The sequence below is a fragment of the Muscardinus avellanarius genome, assembly GCF_963383645.1.
Source record: "Muscardinus avellanarius genome assembly, chromosome: 7".
NCBI classification, from domain to species: Eukaryota; Metazoa; Chordata; class Mammalia; order Rodentia; family Gliridae; genus Muscardinus; species Muscardinus avellanarius.
Genome location: NC_137793.1, coordinates 59,881,622 through 59,902,838, shown reverse-complemented (window position 1 = coordinate 59,902,838; position 21,217 = coordinate 59,881,622). Strand labels below are relative to the sequence as shown.

Sequence of the window (21,217 nt, the reverse complement as noted above, 5' to 3'; positions counted from 1 at the left end):
CTAGAGGCCCAAAGTGGGAAGTAAGCCTGAGAGCCCATCCTGCTTTCCCATGCCTGGACTGTGACAGCCCCCACCAGATGCAGGGGACGCTCCTGGGTAAAGCCACTGCCCACCATGAAAATCAGTGTAATGCAAGGGCTTTTTTGAGTCTTCCCATCTCAATCCAGAAATGGCCCTAAAATTCCTTAAAGACACCCAGGCTTACTCTGAAGTCACCTAGGCCCAAAATGACACATATAATCTTTGAAGAACTGAGCCGTGTTAGTAAAAAAAAAGTCACACATCTTTTTTTTTTTTTTTTGGTGGTACTGGGTTTCCTGGAAGCCCTTCTACCTCCGGGCTATACTCCCAGACCCATTTTTACATTTTTATTTGGAAACAGGGTCTCCTAAGCCAGCGCGCGTGGCTGGCTTCGAACCTGCGCGATCCTCCTGTCTCTGCCTCCCAAGCGCGGGGATTACAAGCGTGCGCCACCACGCCCGGCAAAGTCACACATCTTGATGGCTTTTATGTTATATTACTGAAAAATAAAGCTGAGGAACTAGGTGCAAATTATGTTCTAGAAGCAGTGCTGAGGGGGCTCCAAGCACCTCCTGAAGCTTTAGCCTCATCTCAGAAATTCTAGAAACAGCAACAAAATGCAAACTACGAATAAATTCTTGTCAGGACAACTGCCACCAGGGTTCAGAGTTGGGGGTAAGGCAGGTGAAATGAACTGTTCAAATATTCTCATCCTTGCTGGGCGTGGTGGCGCACGCTTGTAATCCCCGTGCTTGGGAGGTGGAGACAGGAGGATCGCGCAGGTTCGAAGCCAGCCGCGCATGCTGGTTTAGGAGACCCTGTTTCTAAATAAAAATATAAAATAGGTCTGGGAGTATAGCCCGGAGGTAGAAGGGCTTCCAGGAACCCCCGTACCACCAAAAAAAAAAAAAAAAAAAAAAAAAAACCCCAAACAAACAACAACAAAAAACCCCATAAATATTCTCATCCTTGGCAGCTAGGGCTTCAAACTCAAGTCCATCTGAGACAACCCTGTAGCTCTGGAGATTAGTAGCTATGAAGATTTTTACATTGTTTTGCTATGATCTTTCTAGTTTTACTTTTCCTCAGTGGTCCCTTCCCTACCACCTTTCAGCCATGCCTACTCCTTTTAACTAACTATTTACCATATGGGGCCTATGGTTACCCTTCACGTAGACCACAGAAACAGTGAAAATAGGTAATTCAGATATGGAGAATTCCAGGTACCCTTTCTAAAGCCACGGCTTCTCAGGCACACTGACCACCCAGCCTGCATTTCTGTTTTCCTGAGGACAAAGAGACCCGCCACATCCAGAGTGAGAACACGGCAGAGACAGAACAGAAACAGCTTCTCTGAGTCCAGGGCTTTTAACCTTCACTCTGTCTCTCACTTCTGAGATAAAATACCTACCTACAACTTTGCATTTACAGAGCCTACTTATTTCTACCACTTCCAGAACAACTTCCAAAATATTTAACTGTCCTAAGAAGAGTCCACAAAGGCCAAAAGCTGTGGTTAAGAAAGAGACTGAGGCTGAGGACAGAGACATCAAGCCTTTCCTACCCTACCAACTGAAGGAAGCTTAGTGCAGACTGGAGCCTCTTCTCAGCCCAGGTATCCAGGCCCTCACCATGGTCTATGCCTCCTCCACTGAGTATTCACTGAATACCTGTACTGCGCAGGCGTCCAGCTAGGAGCTGGGGCAAGCAGTGATTGAGACAGACTAGACAACTAGGCGTGGTAGCCCACATCTATAATCCTAGAACTTGGGAGGCTGAGACAAGAGGATTGCAGGTTTGAGACCATTATCAGGCACTTAGTGGGGCTCTCGGCAACTTAGACCTTCAAAATAAAAAAAAAAATAGGGCTGGGGTCATCACTCAGAGGTAGATGCCCCTGGGTTGTTCAATCCCCAGTAAAAAACACACACACACACACAACCCCCCCTCCTCTCTCTCCCCTTCTCAGATATGCTCCCTAAGTGGCAGAAACAGAAAACAAAGAAGGAAATAAATGAGCCAGAAAAGCATCACCAAGAGAAGGTGTAGGTGTGGAGAACAGGAGCATGAAGGGCATGGGCAGCTGCCTGCTCCTGGGACTAGGATGTCAGAGGTGAATCTCTGATGGAATGACACTTAGGCTGAGCCACTCATGTCGGTATCTGGATGGACCCAGAGCATTCAACACAGAAGGAGAATGAAGGAAGTGATGTGATTAAGGTGTGGGCTCAGCACAGGAACGGTGGGGGAGACAGAATAGAAGGAGGCCAGAGAGAGCAGGGTCCATATCCAGCAGGGCTGGGCAAGTGATCTGGACACAGAGTGTAGTGGGGACCACTGCAAGGTTTGAAGCTCAGGGTTGACGGTCTGATTACAATTAGGGCTAGATCCAAATGATGGACCCCGGCAAATGCCTGATAGCAGTGACTACCTGTGAGCTGCTCTGACCAGTCTCTGGTGTTGCCCAGGATTCTGAACAATTATATTGCCACATTCCACACTGGCTGGAGGACAAGGTCCAAGCCATTAGTTCTTGTAATCCCAGCATTCGGGAGGCTGAGACAGGAGGATCATGGTTCACAGACAGCCTTAGCTACTTAGTGAGGCCCTTTGCATCTCAGTGAGACCCTGTTTCAAAGTAAAGAATAAAAAATATGGCTGGAGGTGTAGCTCCGAGGTAGAATACCTCTGGATTCCATCCCCAGTAGCACATTAAATAAATAAATAAATAAATATTAAAAAATGTGAAGAGGTGCTTAACTTCTTATAAACTGAAAGACAGAAAAGGCTGGATATGGTGGTGCATGCCTGTAATCCCAGTACTTGGGAGGCTGAGATAGGAGGAGCACAGGTTTAAGGCCAGCCTTAGCAACTCAGTGAGACCCTGTTTCAAAATAAAGAATAAAAATGGGGCTTGGGATGTGACTCTGGGGTAGAATGTCCTGAGCTCAGTGTCTAAAGTATGTCTTCAAAGAGATCACTACTTAAGAAAATATTAATTAAAAAAATAAGAAATAGGATGCTTTCCCTAATATGTGAAGCTATGGAGAAAATGAGTCATAGGAGGAACTCTAGATGAAGAAAAAGATACTACAGATGAGCAAATAAGGTGACCTGAGAGTATGGGAGGGGGGAAGATGGAAATTCTCTATGTTCATGACGTACATTAACAAACATATTAAAGTCAATCACTAAGTCAACATGAGAAGGAGGGAGGGGGAGGAAATGGGGCAGGAGTTGGGTAAGGGCTAACTGGGTGATGTGTGCATGCATGCCTCCACCATCTTGAACCCCATTAAGATGCATCACTACAATGCACCAATAAAAAATTTAAAAAAAGGAGTGACTCAGTTTAAAAACGAATTTAAGGCTGGATGTGGTGGCACACACTTGAAATCCCAATACTTGGGGAGGCTAAGAAAGGAGGAGTGCAGGCTCAGCTACTTAGTGAGGCCTTCTGCAACTAAGTGAGACCCTGTTTCAAAATAAAGAATAAAAAATAGGGCTACAGCTGGGCGTGGTGGTGCACACTTGTAATTCCAGCATTTGGGAAGCTGAGACAGGGGGATCTGGGTTTGTGGCCAGCCTCAGCTACTTAGTGAGACCCTTTGCAACCCTTTGCAACTCAGTGAGAGCCTGTTTCAAAATAAAGAATAAAAAATTCTTTTTTTATTCTTTAAAAAAGAGTTGGTGGTGTCGCCTGGTGGTAGAATGCCCCTAGGTTCCACCCCCAGTATTGCAAAAAAAAAAAAAAAAAAAAAAAGGCTAGGGTGTAGCTCAGAGGTAGAATTCCCCTGGTTTCAATCCCCAGTAACACACACACACACACACACACACACACACACACACACACACACAATTAAAAAATTAAAAACTAAGACCAGAATGGGTCCAGTTCTCAAGGCAGCATGTGAACATGTGACTGAATGAACAAGGTTGGAAGCAGGAAATTTCTGATTCAGAATTCTTCCAGCTGATGTCAAAAAGACTATTAGAGAGCAGTGAGAAGGGCTGCTCTGTAATTTGGTTTATAACTTTTTTTTTAACATGCCAACTTTCTTATCCAGAAAAGTCTTTTCTTGCAACCACTATTGCTATTTCCACACTGTGAATTCTATTCTACTTAAATGGAACAGAATAAAAGTCACTCTGAGATTTAATCTTGAAAATACTCAGTAATTTTTTTTTTTAAAAAAAGACTGTTTCCTTCAACTATTTTAGAGTGTTATTAGTTGCCTCCTAGGTTGACTTACACTTTTCAGGTGGTGTTATTGTAATAGTTTGAGCAGTGAATTCTTCATCAAAATATCTGGTATCTGTCTCTGACGTCACTTGAGGTTTAAAGGGAGGTACAAGCTGTAAGAATAAAGAAAAGAGTATTGTTAGTTAAGGTCAATTTAGAAAAATTCATTTCTGGATTAAAATTAGAGTGCAATAAGAAAAATGAGCCACCACATGAAGCTGGGTGTGAAGGGAAGCTGGGTGTGGCTTCGTTAAATACATAAACAACAACAAATGCTGGCAAGGGTGTGGAGAAGTAGTAACTCTTATATATTGGTGGTGGGATTGCAAATTAGTACAACCACTTTGGAATACCATATGGAGGGTCCTCAGAAGAATGGGAATGAACGTACCATATGATCCAGCAATACTACTTCTGGGTATTTATTCAAAATAATGGAAACCCAATTACCAAACTAATGTATGTGTGTCTATGTTTATAGCCACACAACTCATAATTGCCAAACTATGAAACCAGCCAAGATGTCCATCAACATATGAGTGGGTTACAAAACTATGGGATATGTACACAATGGAATTTTACTCAGCCATAAAGAAGAACAAAATTACATCATTTGTGGGGAAATGTATGGAACTGGAGAACATTATGCTAAGTGAGATTAGTCAGTCACAAGAAGTAATAAATAAAATCCTCTCCCTAATATGTGAAAGCTAGAGAGAAAAAGGATCATAGGAGGAACTCTAGATGAGCAAATAAAGCAACCTGAGAGGGGTGGGAGGGGGGAAGAGGGAAACTCCCTAATGTGTATGATGTACACTCACAAACATACCAGAGCCAATCACTAAGACAAACATAAGGAGGAGGAAGGGGGAGGGAATGGGGTGGGAATTGGGTAAGGGCTAATTGGGTGACATGTGCATGTATGCCTCCACCGTCTTGTACTCCATTAAGATGTATGACCACAATGTACCAATAAAAATTTAAAAAAATAAAATAAAATGTGAGAGATTATGCGAAACAGACAATAGAAAACCATAAAATAGGGCAGGAGGAAGAAACTGAGAGATCTGCCCTAATTTTTTCCTCATAAGAGATATATACACAAAGTCATATGCATGTCAACCACTGACAAAACAAGGCTCTTCCCAGTGGCACTGAAGCACAGCCTGGATGGCTGGGAGGATGGAAGCTCCTCTCTCTGGGGTTGGCTGAAGAGTTCAGTGTTAAAAACACAACATAGTACGGTAACTCCCTAGGCCACAGGCATACAGTGCTGCCTTTGGACATCCCAAAGAACTACTTATCTCATATTAACAGTGATGCCAGTCCTTGCCTTGCTCACGGTGCCCATCAAGGTACATGCAAAATTCTGCCCACAGCTTTCACTGGATCCTCAAAGGGGGCTATGACGAGTAAGACACACAGTACTTTTGTGGGACAGAGCTAGACTCAGTGGGTCCTGAGCGGGTATGTGTGGGTTGAGAGAGGCCTTCAGTGTTGCTGTTACCAGGGGATGGCCAGTTCCAGGCCTGGGTTTGGAATACAGGGTCTGGTGGGCACATTGCAGAATGGAACACAACTCTCACGGGGCCAGGGGGTCAGCAAACAGGATAGATCAACGCATGCTGCAGCTCTCACTGTCACCAAGTACATCTTATGTAATAAGGCAAAAGCCTCCAAGCTACTCCCTAGGCAGAGTGCATTTCTAGCTGGGGAGGGGCAGAGTTATGACACCTCACTTTGCAAGCGTCCTGTCCTTCCAGCGGCTGTCTGCCCACCTGCAGGCACAGAGGTGCTCCTCTCAGGTGTCCAGCATCAGCAAGTACTCTCCTGGGGAAGAATGGTATCCTGTTCCCTTCCCCCATCAGCTGCTGATGTCCACACCCACCAAGGACAAAGGGCTCCTCTCTCCCTCCAGGACACACCGCTTGCCAGCAGTGTGAGAAGCCTGCTCGGTGCCAGATGTCCTCCTAGCTGCTCTGTTAGGGTGGCTGCACATGCGCTCTCAGGCCATTCCTACCCACAGTCAAGTGTGCTTTTGGCATCAGCACCACACCAGGGCACATACAATACCAGATTTGATGTGTGCACGCAGTTTGATAACTGTCTCCAACTGGCAGGAAAGTAGGAGCCCAGGGCTCTGGCTGTGAAAATTACAAGTCCACAGATGTGCTCCCAAGAGCTCTGTACCCTTTCATTCAAAAGATGACCACATGAATTATTTTTTGTTATCTTACTGGATATTAAACCCTGGGGGACATTCTATCACTGGACTACACCCCAGCCCTTTTAAAAAATTTTTTTGAAATAGGGTCTTGCTAAGGTGTTGAGGGTCTTGCTAAGTTGCTGAGGCTGGCCTTGACCTAGTGATCCTCCTGACTCAGCCTCTCAAGTACATGCACCACTACACCTGACCACCTTTACCATCTGTGTCCTTCTTAAGACAAAAGTCTAAATCTACCTTATTAATTAGGGAAAACGGTTATTTTGGAAAAGAGAGAGAATGGTTGGCTGTAACTCCAAAAAACAGAAATGCATCTTAAAAAATTCCCAAAGGCTGGGCGTGGTGGCGCACGCTTGTAATCCCTGCGCTTGGGAGGCGGGGACAGGAAGATCACGCATGTTCAAAGCCAGCCTTGCTGGCTTAAGAGACCCTGTCTCCAAATAAAATATAAAATAGGTCTGGGAGTGTAGCCTGGAGGTAGAAGAGTTCCATCCCCAGTACCACCAAAAAAAACAAAAACAAAAACAAAAAAAACCCCAAAGATCATGTTGGCTTATTAGCAAGGACCTCCTTGACCAACAAATGCTCTCATCACTTTTATCCTCACATTGCATTATTTTTTCTTAAAAAAACTTTTCAATATCACACACACACACACACACACACACACACACACACACACACACACACACGTATGTATATACCATCATATGTCATCCCAAATAAAATAACAAGATGTAGCCGGGCGTGGTGGCGCACGCTTGTAATCCCCGCGCTTGGGAGGCGGAGACAGGAGGATGGCGCAGGTTCGAAGCCAGCTGCGCTGGCGTAAGAGACCCTGTTTCCAAAAATAAAATAGGTCTGGGAGTATAGCCCGGAGGTAGAAGGGCTTCCAGGAACCCCAGTACCACCAAAAAACAAAACAAAACAAAAAACAAAAAACAAAAAAATCAAGATGTATGATGGCAGGGACTTAAAAAAAAAGAAGCTTTGAAGCATAGCTGACATGATAATTGGCACCTATATGTACAATTCCAATTTTAGCACTTATGGTGAGCATGCCCATCACTTGCAATGTCTTCTCGTGCCCACTGTCATTCTGTCTGCTCTTCTATCCCCCTAAAGGCAGTGACTGATGAGCTTTTGCCATGACAGGTTTGTATTTTCTATAATATTCTATAAACAGACTCGCACAGTATATACTGTCTGGCTTCTTTCAGCATGATTACTCTGATATTCACATCCACGTCACCATATGAATCAAGAGTTCACTGATCTTATCACTGGGTAGTAGCCCACTGTACAGACCACATTCATCTATTCACAATCAGTGGACATCTATCTGTGTTACTTCCAGTTTGAGGCTACTACTAATAAAGCTGCTGTGAATGTTCATGCCCAAGTCTTTGTACAGATATATGAATTGACTTATATTGAACCAATGCCAAGGAGTGGAATGGCTGGGTTGGTATGGATCTGACTTTACAAGAACCCAATCAACTGTTTTCCTAGTGGTTATACCATTGGGAAATGGTACTCTATGTCAAGAGTGATGGGAGCCCCAGCTGTACCATGCTCTTATTAACACTGCTTTGGTCGAGTCATTTCAACATTAAGTATTCTAATATGTGGTGGTACTTTACTGAAGTTTTAAATCCATACTTCTTCATTGATTTGCATGAGTCTACTTCTTCTTTGCTGACACAACTGTTCAGTCTTTGCCTATTTTTTCTTTTTATTAAGTTTACAGAGTTCTTTATGTACCTGTGCAGGTGTCCTTATCACACAGTTTATTTTAAAATATTCTTCCAGCCGGGCGTGGTGGTGCACGCTTGTAATCCCCGCGCTTGGGAGGCAGAGACAGGAGGATGGCGCAGGTTTGAAGCCAGCCGCGCTGGCTTTAGAGACCCTGTTTCCAAATTTTAAAAAAAAATGTAAAATAGGTCTGGGAGTATAGCCCGGAGGTAGAAGGGCTTCCAGGAACCCAGTACCACCAAAGTAAATAAATAAATAAATAAATAAATAAATAAATAAATAAATAGTCTTCTAGTTTGTAGCTTTTCCTTTCATTCTCTTTATAGTTCTTTTGAAAAAAAAAACTAAATTCTTATTTTGGATACAGTCTTTTTTTTTTTTTTAATAGATCATGCTTTTGCTATTACCTAAACTACTTTTGTATGATTTAATCCTATAAACATTTTCTCTTATGTTTTCCTGTAAAAGCTATACATTTAGGGTGATGATCCATTTTCAGTTAATTTTATATTTGGTAATAGTTCATTTTCCCCCCCATATTGATGTTCAATTAATTTTAGCATCCTTTGCTGAACTAAAATTTCCTTGTACTTTTATTGAAAGTCAATTGATCATATAGGTGTAGGTCTATATCCAGATTTTCTATTCTGTTATCTTGACCTCTTTGACCACCTTTGTATTCCCATGTTAATTTTAGAAATAATCTGTAAATTTCTACAAAATAGCATGCTAGGGTCGTGATTAGGACTGTGTTGATTTATCAACTTAGAGATAATTGACATCTTAAATATAGTTAGTCTACATGAACAAAACACATCCCCCCTTTAAAAATTTTTTTTTTAATTTGTGGTACTGGGGCTTGAACACAGGGACACTCTATCACTGAGGTACATCCCCAGCATTTGTTTTATAGTTTAATTTTGAGACAAGGTCTCATTAAGTTGATGAGGCTGGCCTTGAATTTGCAATCCTCCTGTCTCAACCTCCCAAGTACTGGGATTGCAGGCATTTGTCACCACCCTAGTTTCTCTCTCCATTTATTTAAATAATCTTTAATCTCTCTTAGCAGTGTTTGTCAGTTTTTACTATAAAGGCCTTTTGCATCTTTTGCCAGATGGATAGGTACTGATTTCTGCTGCTACTGGGAACTGTATTTCTCTTAATTACCATTTTGGATTGTCTATTGCTACTGTATATAATTGTTTTATATGCTGCAACCTTTTCTGTATTGATCTTGTATCAAGAAAAGCATGGGTTAAACCTTAGTAACTGTTTGTATATTCCATAAGATATTTATGTTGTCTATGGATAAAGAGATTTCTTTCTTTCTTTCCAATACATTTGTGCATTTTGTTCTTTTGCTTGACTTACTGGACGGCTCCAAACCTCCAGAATGATGCTGCACAACAGTGAACATTATTCCCTGGTAAAAGCATTCAGTCTTTCTCCATTAAGATATTACCTGTATGTTTTTCTCAGATGAACCTAATCAAATCAATGAACATTTCTGTTACTAATTTATTGGGGGTGTTTCACGTTCTGCTTTGTTTTACATCAGAAATAGGTGTTAGATTTTCCCAAGTCCTTTCTTTTTCATCTACTAAAACGGTACTTTCTTCGTGTGTTAGTATGCTGAATTACAGTGACTGACTTTTCAATGTTAAATCTTATATTCCTGGCAACGACACTCTATTACTTGTTTCTACTATTGAATTAAGATTTGCTAAAATTATGGTAGAAATTCTGCATATAAAAATTATGGCACATATGTCTACAGCTTTCTTGTAGCATCTTGGTCTGTTTTTGGTATCAGGCTAAAGCTGGCCTCACAGAATTGAGAAATATTGATTGATACTATTCCTTAAATGTTTGGTAGAAGTCATATGGGTTTGAAGTCTTGTGAGAAAGACTTTTAACTACAAATATTTATTTAGCAGATTCAAGGCTATTCATGATTTTCTAATGGTATATATTTCTTTCTGGCAATTTGCATCTTTCAAGGAATTTACCTATTTCAATTACTGTTTAATCTATTGCCATGAAGTTTTACATGTTATTTTTATGTTATTCACTTAATACCCATAGGATCTGTGGTAGTGTTACCCTCTTGCTTATGGTATTGCTAAGCTGTCTTCTTGTTTTTCTGTCAGGTTAGAAATTTATAAATTTTAAAGATCTTATCAAAGAACTAGTCTTGCCTTTTGATAATTTCTCTATTTTCTGTTTTCTGTTTCATTGATTGCTGTCTAAATTTTTATAATTTATTTTCTTCTGTTTATACTGGACTTAATTATTACTTATTTTTCTAATTTCTTCCTTTCTTATTTTTTTGGGAGGGGGTGGTACTGGGGTTGGAACCCAGAGACTTTCTACCTCCAGGCTATATTCCCAGACCTGTTTTATACTTTATTTGGAAACAGGGTCTCACTAAGTTGCTGAGAGCCTCACTAAGTAGCTGAGGCTGGCTTGGAACCTGTGCAATCCTCCTGTCTCAGCCTCCCAAGCGTGGGGATTACAAGTGTGCGCCACCACGCCCGGCCAATTTCTTTTTATTAATTCTTATTTTTTTTGTGTGGTTTGGGGACTGAACCTAGGGGCATTTATACCTCTGAGCTACACCCCCAGCCCAATTTTTTATCCTTTATTTCAAAACAGGGTCTCAGTAACTTGCTGAGGGTCTCAAGTAGCTGAGGCTGGTGTCGAACCCGGATCCTAAGTACTGGGATTACAAGCGTGCGCCACCACATCCACTGAAGCTAATCATCGGTCTTGGACCTTTTGTTTTTTCCTAATACAGTCATCTGGTATTATAAGTTTCTTTAGAAGTATTAAAGTATTGCTTTAGTTTATAGTTGTACACTACCACTAAACAAGTTTTGTTTTCATTTTTTTAAGTTGTTTGTGGTATTAGGGATTGAACCCAGGAGTATTCTGCCTCTGAGCTATACCCCAGCCTATATTTTTATTTGGAAATAGGGTCTTGCTAAGTTGCCAAAGCTGGCTTTGAAACTGTGATCATGCTGACTCAGCTTTCTAAGTAATGGATTACAGGAGAGCCACCACCACACCACCACATCTGGCTTCAATTTTAGTTAGTTCAAAATAATTTTTAATCTCTCTTCTGATTTTTTCTTTGACTCATGGGTTAAAGTTACATTTAGTTTCAAAATAACTGGGAACTTCCATATATCATTCTATTTTAATTTTATTTTATTCAAAGAGAACATGTATTAAATCATTTGAATCCTTTAGTCTTTACATGACTTGGCTCTCTCTCATGGTATATTTGGCAGATACTCTGTGAACTCAAAGAATGAGTGTTTCGCTGTTGTTAGGTGGGGTATTCTCTAAGTGTCAAATAGATCATGTTGGCTGATAGTACTACTTGAATGTCCTACAACTTTACTGATTTCTCTTTATTTATTCTATTAATTATTTCAAGATATGCTGTACCTGTGGATTTATTTTCCCTTACACTTCTATTAGATTTTTTTTTGCAGTTTTGTTACTAGATACATGACTCATTAAAACTGTGATGTCTTCTTGATGAAATGACCCCTTTATCATTATTATTACATAATCCTTATTACCAGTAATATTACTTGCTCTGAAATGTGAAATTTACCTGATATTAATATAGTCATTCAAGTTATATTTTCTTTCTCTTTGTGTATGTGTGAGAGAGATACTGAGGATTAAGCTCAGGGGCATTCTGAGCTATACCCAGCTCAGGTTTTTTTTTTGTTTGTTTTATTTTGAAACAGGGTCTTGCTAAAGTGCAGAGGGCCTTGTTAAGTTGCTACCGCTGGCCTTGAAGCTGTGATCCTCCTGTCTCAGCCTCCCAGTTACCCCCAGGATTACAGGTATGTGTATCATGTCTGTCTCTGGTTTTCTTTTTTGATTAGTGTGAGCATAGAATAGAGTTTTCACTCCCCCCACCTTTGTGGTACTGGGGATGAAAATCAGGGGCATTTTACCTCTGAGCTATACCCCTAGCCCTATATTATTTATTTGGAAGCAGGGTCTCACTAAGTTGCAGAGGGCCTCACCAAGTTACTGCAATCCTCTTGTGTCAGCCTTCCACAACTAGGATTATAGCCATGTGCCACCAGTCCTGGCTTTCACATTCTTTTACTTTTAATCTACTTGTAGCTCAATTTAAAGCTGGTTTCTTATAAGCAGCATATTGATAGTTCTTGCTTTTTACCCAGTCTAGTAATTTCTGTCTCTTAATTGTGTTGCTTAGATAATTTACATTTAATATCATTACTCACATGACTAGATTGAATCTACCATCTTGCTGTTTGTATTTCATTTGTCTTATCTCGAACACTGTCTTGCACTAATGCTATGTTCCAATTCCTAAAACAGTGCTTCCTACATAGCATTCAACAGTATTTGCTGAATAAATGAAGACTGAATAATCCAATCTTGGAGCTGAGTGGGATGTGAAAGAACATGTAGTCTGCCTTTTTAGAGATGAGGAAATTAGAGCTGACATTGGCAAATAACAACTGGAGCATTAAAAACTGAGATCTGTGGATCTCAAGGTCTTTCTTCCATAGCTCCTACAACACTGAAGACTGTAGATAAAACTGCCTTTGCTTTCTTTTCCAGATGCTAGTCAAAGTCAAGATGGTAATTCTGGAAGACACCCCTATCTCCCTCCCTGACAGAATAAGATAATGTAGTCACAAATATCAACAACGATAGAAGGAATCACAGACCCTATACTATGTCCTTGGGGAAAGCTGTGGGGTAGATAGTAGAAAAAAATAAATCATCATATCAACACTTGAACAAAGGCATTCTCAAACAAATCAGGGATGCTTGGACTTTGGAGTTCATTAATATACATTTATTAAAAAAATTTTTTTTGTGGTACTGGGGTTCCTGGAAACCCTTCTACCTCCAGGCTACACTCCCAGACCTATTTTATATTTTATTTGGAAACAGGGTCTCTTAAGCCAGCGAGGCTGGTTTCGAACCTGTGCGATCCTCCTGTCTCCACCACCCAAGTGCAGGGATTACAAGCGTGCGCCACCATGCCCAGCGTCCAGAATATACATTTATTTTAAACCACAGTTGAACAAATTTCAAATGATGTGTTATTATAAGCAACACTGTGTCTCTGCCAAATTCCTATGCTAAAGCCCTACCCCCTCCAGGACCTCAGAATAATGACGGTATCTGGCCTTGAAAGAAGTGACTAAATTAAAACAAGATGCCAAAGTAGCCCTTCACCCAAGCTGACTGGTGTTCTTACAAGAGGGGATTGAGGCACACAAAGGGTTATCAGGAAAGACCATACACACCAAAGAGAGAGGCCTTGGAAGAAACCAAACCTGATGCTACCTTGATCTTACATGTCCAGTCACTAGAAATGTCACAAAATGAATTTCCCATATTTAAGCCCACAAATTCCAAGACACTAATGAATCTGGCTTTAAACAACAGTGTCTTAATCTCTTCTTCCCCTGCCCCTGTACACTTTTCTCAAAACATGCCTCTAACAACTGAGACAATGTAAACTCTCACTGAGAAACAATGAAGTACTGTACTGACAAAGTCAGAAGTACTTAATGGTAAATCTCAGCTTTCATACAAGCTAACTCAATAAACTACTATAGTGTTATTCACTACAAACTTCATACATTTTCCTTAAAAAAAAAAAAAAAAAACAAAAAACTTCCTTTGAAAGTTCATATGTTCCCAGAAAAGCTAATATCAAAGTTCTGGGCTCAAAATATCAACTTTTGCTTACTGAAGGGCATGTTTAGAGTTGTGCCTTCTGTAACTTCAAGCCCACAGAGGTTCAGCAACATTACAACTCCCTAAATCCTTTGCACACTGATTCTCTACTAAAGTTTAAATGGTACCAAATTACTCTACCATTCCCTCCCTCCCTCCCTTTCTTTTTTTGTGGTACCGGGGATTGAAGCCAGAGGCATTCTACCTCCAGTCTATCCCCTACCTCTGTTTTTTCCTTTATTTTAAATAGGAAATCTTCCCCTGCAATCTTCCTCTCTCAGTCTCTCAGCACTGGGATTACAAGCATGCACCATAACACTCGGCTTGTTTCCTAATTTTTCTAAAAGTAAAGATCTGTGTGCTTCTTATATAGTATAAGTGAAAGAACAGAAAGAATGTTCCTAAACTTATCAGAATAAGCTACATTTGCTATTTCTGGTATGGCTAGAATGCCAACAAGGGTACGCAAATGCCAAAATCCTTGAGCTGGAGTCTCCCCAGACCTTCCTTAGCAGAGAGTCATTGCTACTTCAGGCTTCTTTTTTCTTTTTTGTAGTTTCAGTTCTAGGTGCTTAAGAAATAGAGAACAGGACTTAAAATGTTCTAGAAAAGCTGACACAGACAGTGATCATGGTGCCTTAATTGCCTTAGAAACTGTGGCTACCCCACCATTCAGTGTTGGCATACATGGATCAAAATACTGGGAACATAGATATTTGCAGTAAAGATTGCCAATACTTGTGCCTGCTTTGAGTCACCACAGAGAGTAATCTGGTGCTATAATTTTCACCTTTTAGCGACAACATGAGAGAGTAGCTAAGCTTAGGTGGGAACTCTCGTTTATTTAGTCTCTATTTATTCTGAAAACCTGGCTCCTTGCTTTCTTTTCCACATATACTTGGAAAAGAAAAAGTATGGAAAGAGATTTGTAACTGAATGCATGAACAGATCTGCAACACATCTGACCTAACTGCATTATATGCTAAGCTTTGCCACACCAGTGAACCCTTTTTGACAGAAAACCAGGAACTCAAATGTCAATATTTCATTTCTACAAAACCACACAACTGTTGACCTTGGTCCTATAAAAATGTCACAAGGAGCTCAAGGTGTACGTGTTTATACACAACTGTACTATCATAATTTTGAACCGTCCAAATCGAGTGTTTTAGCAATGCCAAACATCAAATACTTAACTGGTACATTTGCTTGCACTGCTGAAATTTAGAAGGGGTACCTATTTTACCAGAAATAAGAATTTACTCCTCCTCTTCTTCTGTGTGTGTGTGTGTGTGTGTGTGTGTGTGTGTGTGTGTGTGTGTAACTGGAGATTGAACCCAAGGACGTTCTACCTCTGAGCTACACCTTCACCCCTCTTTTCTATTCTTTATTTTGAAACAAGGTCTCACTAAGTTGCGGAGGGCCTCACTGAGTAGCTGAGGCTGTCTGTGAACTACAATCCTCCTGTCTCAAGCTCCCAAATGCTAAAATTAAAACCATTTGCTACCATGCCTGGCTAAACTTACTTTTCTTGACAGATAAATTTCCTCATTAAAAAAAAAAAAAACTTTATAAGCTGTGTGTGGTGGTATATGCTTGTATTCCCCGCCTTTGGGAGGCTGAGACAGGAGGATCACGCAGGTTTGAAGCCAGCCTTAGCTGGCTTAAGAGACCCTGTTTCCAAATAAAATATAAAATAAAACTGGGCGTGTAACCTGTAGGTAGAAGGCAACTGGGTTCCATCCCCAGTACCACCAAAAAAAACAAAAAACAAAAAAAAAAAAACAAAAAAAAATCCCAAAAACAAAAAACAAAAAAAAACCCTATAAAAAAAAAAAACTTTATAAGTACTCACTTGGCTGACCACAGGTCTACTGGTGGACTGTGCTGTTCACAAACACCCAAAGGGATGTTATGTTGTTTGAAGACTTCAGTTATGCTTGGAGAGGATTCCTTTATGAAAAGGGGTCTTACCAGGGACGGCTGGCCCCCTTCTTCCCTTGGGCCTAGCTTGTGCTTCTGGCTGTCCCTCAGCTCTTCCCTCCTGCTTAACTTACATCTTCCCTTCTCAGCCTGCTGCCCCAGACACGGAGCCCGGCCTTCCACACAAAGAGGACTCACCTGTAATCCTGGCACTTGGGAGGCTGACACAGGAGGATCGCAGTTCCAGGTCAGCCTCAGCAACTTAGCAAGACCCTGTTTCAAAATAAAAAATAAAACAGGATTGTGGCTATAGCTCGGAGGTAAAATGCCCCTGGGTTCAATCTCCAGTGCTACGAATAAAAAAAATGAACAGGGCTCTCATTATTTGTGAAACACAGGAAGCCTCTGAGGGGCAGTGGGGACCACCACCACCTCAATGGTTGCCTTTATGACTAGGTGCACATGCCAAGCTCTCCAACGTCTTCTCACGTCCTGGTGGAACACTCCCTCTCTCCCTTACAGCACAGTCCAGGAGCATCAGGGTGCAGCAAGAATTCTTTCTGATTAAAAACGTTCACGAGAGTGAGCAAAGCTGAGTGAGCATGCGAGCTGGGGAGGAAGGACACAAGGGAACGTTGTGATAATGGCCAGTGCTTTACAAGCTGGAGAGAAGTGTCCTCTTTGTGTGGAAGGCCGGGCTCCGTGTCTGGGGCAGCAGGCTGAGAAGGGAAGATGGAAGCTAAGCAGGAGGGAAGAGCTGAGGGACAGCCAGAAGCACAAGCTAGGCCCAAGGGAAGAAGGGCCCAGCCGTCCCTATCGCCTGCCTGGCCGGCCAGTGTGGTAGACAACAGAAACTGAGACTTTGGTTAGGAATACACTCCAAACAGGACATGGAAAGGCTGGGGGCGGAGAACAGACAAACCAGAGCCCAGAGCCCCAACAGAAGAATCAGAGCAAATATCACAATTATGAACAATTAGTATGTACCAAGGTGGCTTAGCCTAGTCAAATTACCTATGACAAAGCCATCATACAAATAAACATATCTGAAAAATTTATAAGGGAATAAACATTTAAATATGCACTCACTAAATTCAATTTTATATTTAGTGATAATATCCTTCAAGAATAAAGGCATAAAGAACAAAATCACATCATTTACAAGGAAATGGATGAAACTGGAGAACATTATGCCAAGTGAGATTAGTCAGTCACAAAAAGTAAAAAATCAAGTGTTCTCCCTAATATGTGGAAGCTAGGGAGAAAATAGGTTATGGGAGGAACTCTAGATAAAGAAGGAGAAACCAGAGATGAGCAAATAAGGTGACCTAACTGAGGGGGATGAGAGAGAGGAAGAGGGAAATTCCCTAATGTACATTCACAAACACATCAAAGTCAATCACTAAGCCAAAAATGAGAGAGGGGGAGGGAATGGGGTGGGAAATGGGGAAGGGCTAAATGAGTGATATGCATGTATGCCTCTACCATCTTGTACTCCAGTAAGATGTATGACTACAATGCACCAATAAAAAATTTAAAAAATAAAGATTAAGTAAGAAAAAAGAATAAAGGCACAATAAAGACAATCTGATAAAAATGAACACTTTTTTGTCAGATGCACTATGAGAATGATAAAGGAAATTCTTTAGGTTGAAGGGGAAGAGTATCAAAAAGACATGTGGATCTTCTAGGAGAAAAGAAGAAATCCAAGTACTCTAAAGAGAGTGGTGACCAATACACAAGTCTGTGAACACCCTAAGAGCCCCTGCACAAAGTGTCCAAGTACTTTGATGGTGAATTACATCTAAACAAAGTGAAAGGAAAACATTTAAAAAGGAATTAAGAGAGCTGGGCATAGTTTGTAATCCCAGTACTTGGGAGGCTAAGACAGGAAGATTGCAGATGTGTATCCGGCCTCAGTTACTTAGTGAGGCCCTCCACAACTTAGTGAGGCTGTTTCAAAATAAAGAATAAGGACTTCCGGGAAGATGGCGACCGAGAAAAGCGGGGCTTAAGAGTCCCGCTAACAACTAATCTCCATTACCACAAAAAGAGCGCCTTTCATAGCCAGAAAACACCATCACCAGAAAAACAAAAAAACCACCAGGCTCCAGAGAGAAAGCGGACTGAGAACAGAGCTCAGGGCCACAGAGGAGACACACACGCCCGAGGACGCGGCAGCAGCGCCATACTGCCGGCGGCAGCGGCGAACTCAGCGGACGGCTACAGCAAGCCGAGGTGAGCCGATGCGGAACAGCCAGGCGGGATCTTTCAGCGCAGACAGCATTTAAAGCTCCCAGTGGCTGAGCTCAGCACACGCTGCAGGGATTCAGAGTGGAAATCAAAACCAGAGAAGAAAAAATACGCCAGCCTCATGGCCGAGGGCGTGGCAGAGGCGCCATATTGTCACCGGCGGAGGCAGCAGCAGTGAATTCACCGAGTCCAGTACAGCTACATCTACGTACTCAAGAACAGTGAGTCAAATTGCGGGCCACAGAGGAGAAATCCCAGTATTGTGCCTCCTGGGACTTGACCCAGTGAGGGAGTGGTGGTGGCAGAGATATCACACCATAGGAGAGCGTGCAACCTGGCACCCCCCCATAGTTTAAAGCAGCCTCTATCGACTCCCTGGGTCGGACACTCTGTGATACAACCCAGTAAAGGAGTAGTAGGGTCTGAGATAATACAGACTCGAGATCCAGAGCACCTTAAGTGAAGCCATAGTGACCCAAGGGAAGAACCCAGAGAAGGCACAAACCTCCGAAATCATGGGAAAGAGGAATAACACTGAAGTAATGAATGTGCACAACCCCACAACATCAGAACCTAATAAAACAGAAAATCAGAGATTTCTAGAAGATCAAATCAGGAAAATAACTGTAGAAATAATAGAGGTGCTTCGAAAAGAACTCAGAGAGAGCCAAAAAGAGATAAAGGATGCAATTAATGAAGTAAAGGCCTCAATTCAAAGCACAAACAACCGATTAGACCACATGGAGAACAGAATCTCGCTCTTAGAAGATGAGCAATCCAAAAATGAATGCATAGTTTCTAATCTAGAAAAAGATATCCAACAGCAGGAATCTGACATTGAAGAAATATGGGCCCATCTTAAGAGAGCTAACCTAAGAATAATTGGAATAGAGGAGGGAAAAGAAAGTGATACCAAAGGGATCAACAATCTCTTCAAGGAAGTAATAGCAGAAAATTTTCCAAATATAGAGCAAGAGGTTGATACACAGATCCAGGAAACTTATAGAACTCCCTTTAGACAGGATCGGAGAAGAGGATCCCCACGCCATATAATTGTCAAAATGACCAATGTGGAAGCCAAGCAGAGAATCTTAAAGGCAACAAAAACAAAGGGCCAAGTGACATTCAGAGGCAAACCAATTAGAATCACTCCAGACTTCCCAAACCAAGTCATGAGAGCCAGAAGGGCTTGGAGTAACATATTCCAAACTCTGAAAGAAAACAACTTCCAGCCAAAAATTTCCTACCCAGCAAAACTTTCTATCAAATTAGATGGAGAAATAAGAAGCTTCCATGACAAACAGAAACTGAAGGAATTTATGTCTTCAAAACCAGCGCTAGAGAAAATACTCAAAGAGATTAACTACAAAGAAGAAATAGGTAACACTCACCAGAACCAGAGAAACAAGGTTTTCCATCCAACAGACAACTAAGATTGGTTATCTGTGGAGATTCATTATTTATGTTAGTCTTTTACCTATCTCTAAATTGTATTGTTTGCCTTTATTGTTGTTAATTTTTAGGATTTCTAGTTGGAATATTAATATACCTTCAGATATAGCATTTGGAAATATTTTATCCAATTCTATTAGTAACTTTTAACTCTGTTTACATTGTCTTTGGATATACAATATTTTCTTTTATTTTTTTAGGGAGTTTGTATATTCTTCTTTTGCCTGTGCCATTGAAATCATATCCAAGAAATCACTGCCAATTTCAATGTTGTGAGGTTTTATGACCCAGATTTTCTCCTAAAAGTTTATAGTCTTAAGATTTATATTTAGGTCTTTTATCTAGTTTGAGTTAATACTTGTATGTGGGATTAGGTAAGGGTCCAATTTTATTCTTTTCCATGTAATTATTATTTTTCAACAATATTTAGTTAAAAGATTATTATTTCCACCACCAAATCTTCGTGGAAACCTTGTCAAAAATAACTTGACAATATAGGGAAGAAGTTAGCTCTAGGCTTGTATTTAACTCCAATGGTCTATATATCTGCCTTTAGAACAGTACTACACTGTTTCAATTATTGTAGCTTTATATGGTTTGAAATCAGAAAATATACATCTTCTAGCTTTGTTTTTGCTTCAAGATTGTTTTGGGTATCTAGAGTCCATATTCCATATCAGGATAGATTTTTTTCTGAAAAATAAATATATGATAGTTTCACCTAAAAAAAAGAAAAAAATATTCTCTGGTAAGAAAGAAAGCAAAAAGAAATATTGAAATGTTATATTTAAGTCATCAAAAGCTTGGCATCAGACAAATGAAACTGTTATGTGAGATTATCATTTTTAATTTTGGATAAATTGCTATAATACTAGATGTCAACCACTAAGCCAAGCATGGGAGGGAGGGATGGGGAGAGAATGGGGTGGGGATTGGGTGGGGGCTGACTGGGCCATGTGTGCATGTATGTCTACAAAAGTTTGTATCCCACTATGATGTATGAATACAGTGCACCAATAAAATAAAATTAAAAAAATAAAATAAAATAAAAAAAAGAAAAAAAAATAAATTCTCTCAATGGTGTTTTGTAGTTGAAAAAAAAAAACAAAAAAAAAACAAAATAAAGAATAAAAAACAGGGCTGGGGGTGTAGCTTGGAGATAGACTGTCCCTGGATTCAACCCTCAGTACAACACACAAAAAATTATAAAATAGGCAAATGATCTAAATAGACATTTTTCAAAAGAAGATATACAAATGGCCAACAAGTATGTGACAAGTACTAAACATCACTAGGCACTAGGGAAATTCAAACAAAAACCATAATGAGAGGCCATCAAATGTTGGCTTTTATCAAAAAAGCAAATATAATAAGTGCTGGCAAAGATAAGGAGAAGAAAGAATCCTCGTACACTGGTGGTGCAATGTCAAGTATAACCACTATAGAGAACAATATGGCTTTTTCTAAAAAAATTAAAAATACAAATACCTTATGAGTCATGTATCCCATCACTTCTGGAACTATATCCAAAGGAAATGAATCAATTTGTCAAAGAGAAATCTACATACTGATTTTTATGGCAGCACTATTCATAG

General features: G+C 40.6%; 1 protein-coding gene across 2 annotated transcripts in view; it reads right to left on the bottom strand.

The window, feature by feature from the left end:
- The window catches only part of AKT3 (AKT serine/threonine kinase 3), a gene marked incomplete at both ends in the record, with an annotated part of 284,201 nt that overhangs the window by 11,068 nt on the left and 251,916 nt on the right, over positions 1-21,217 (bottom strand). For both annotated transcript variants that reach the window (XM_080698324.1, XM_080698323.1), the window contains one exon: positions 4,275-4,377. In XM_080698324.1, the coding sequence (XP_080554450.1) occupies positions 4,275-4,377 (103 nt within the window). The remainder of the gene's footprint in view (positions 1-4,274; positions 4,378-21,217) is intronic.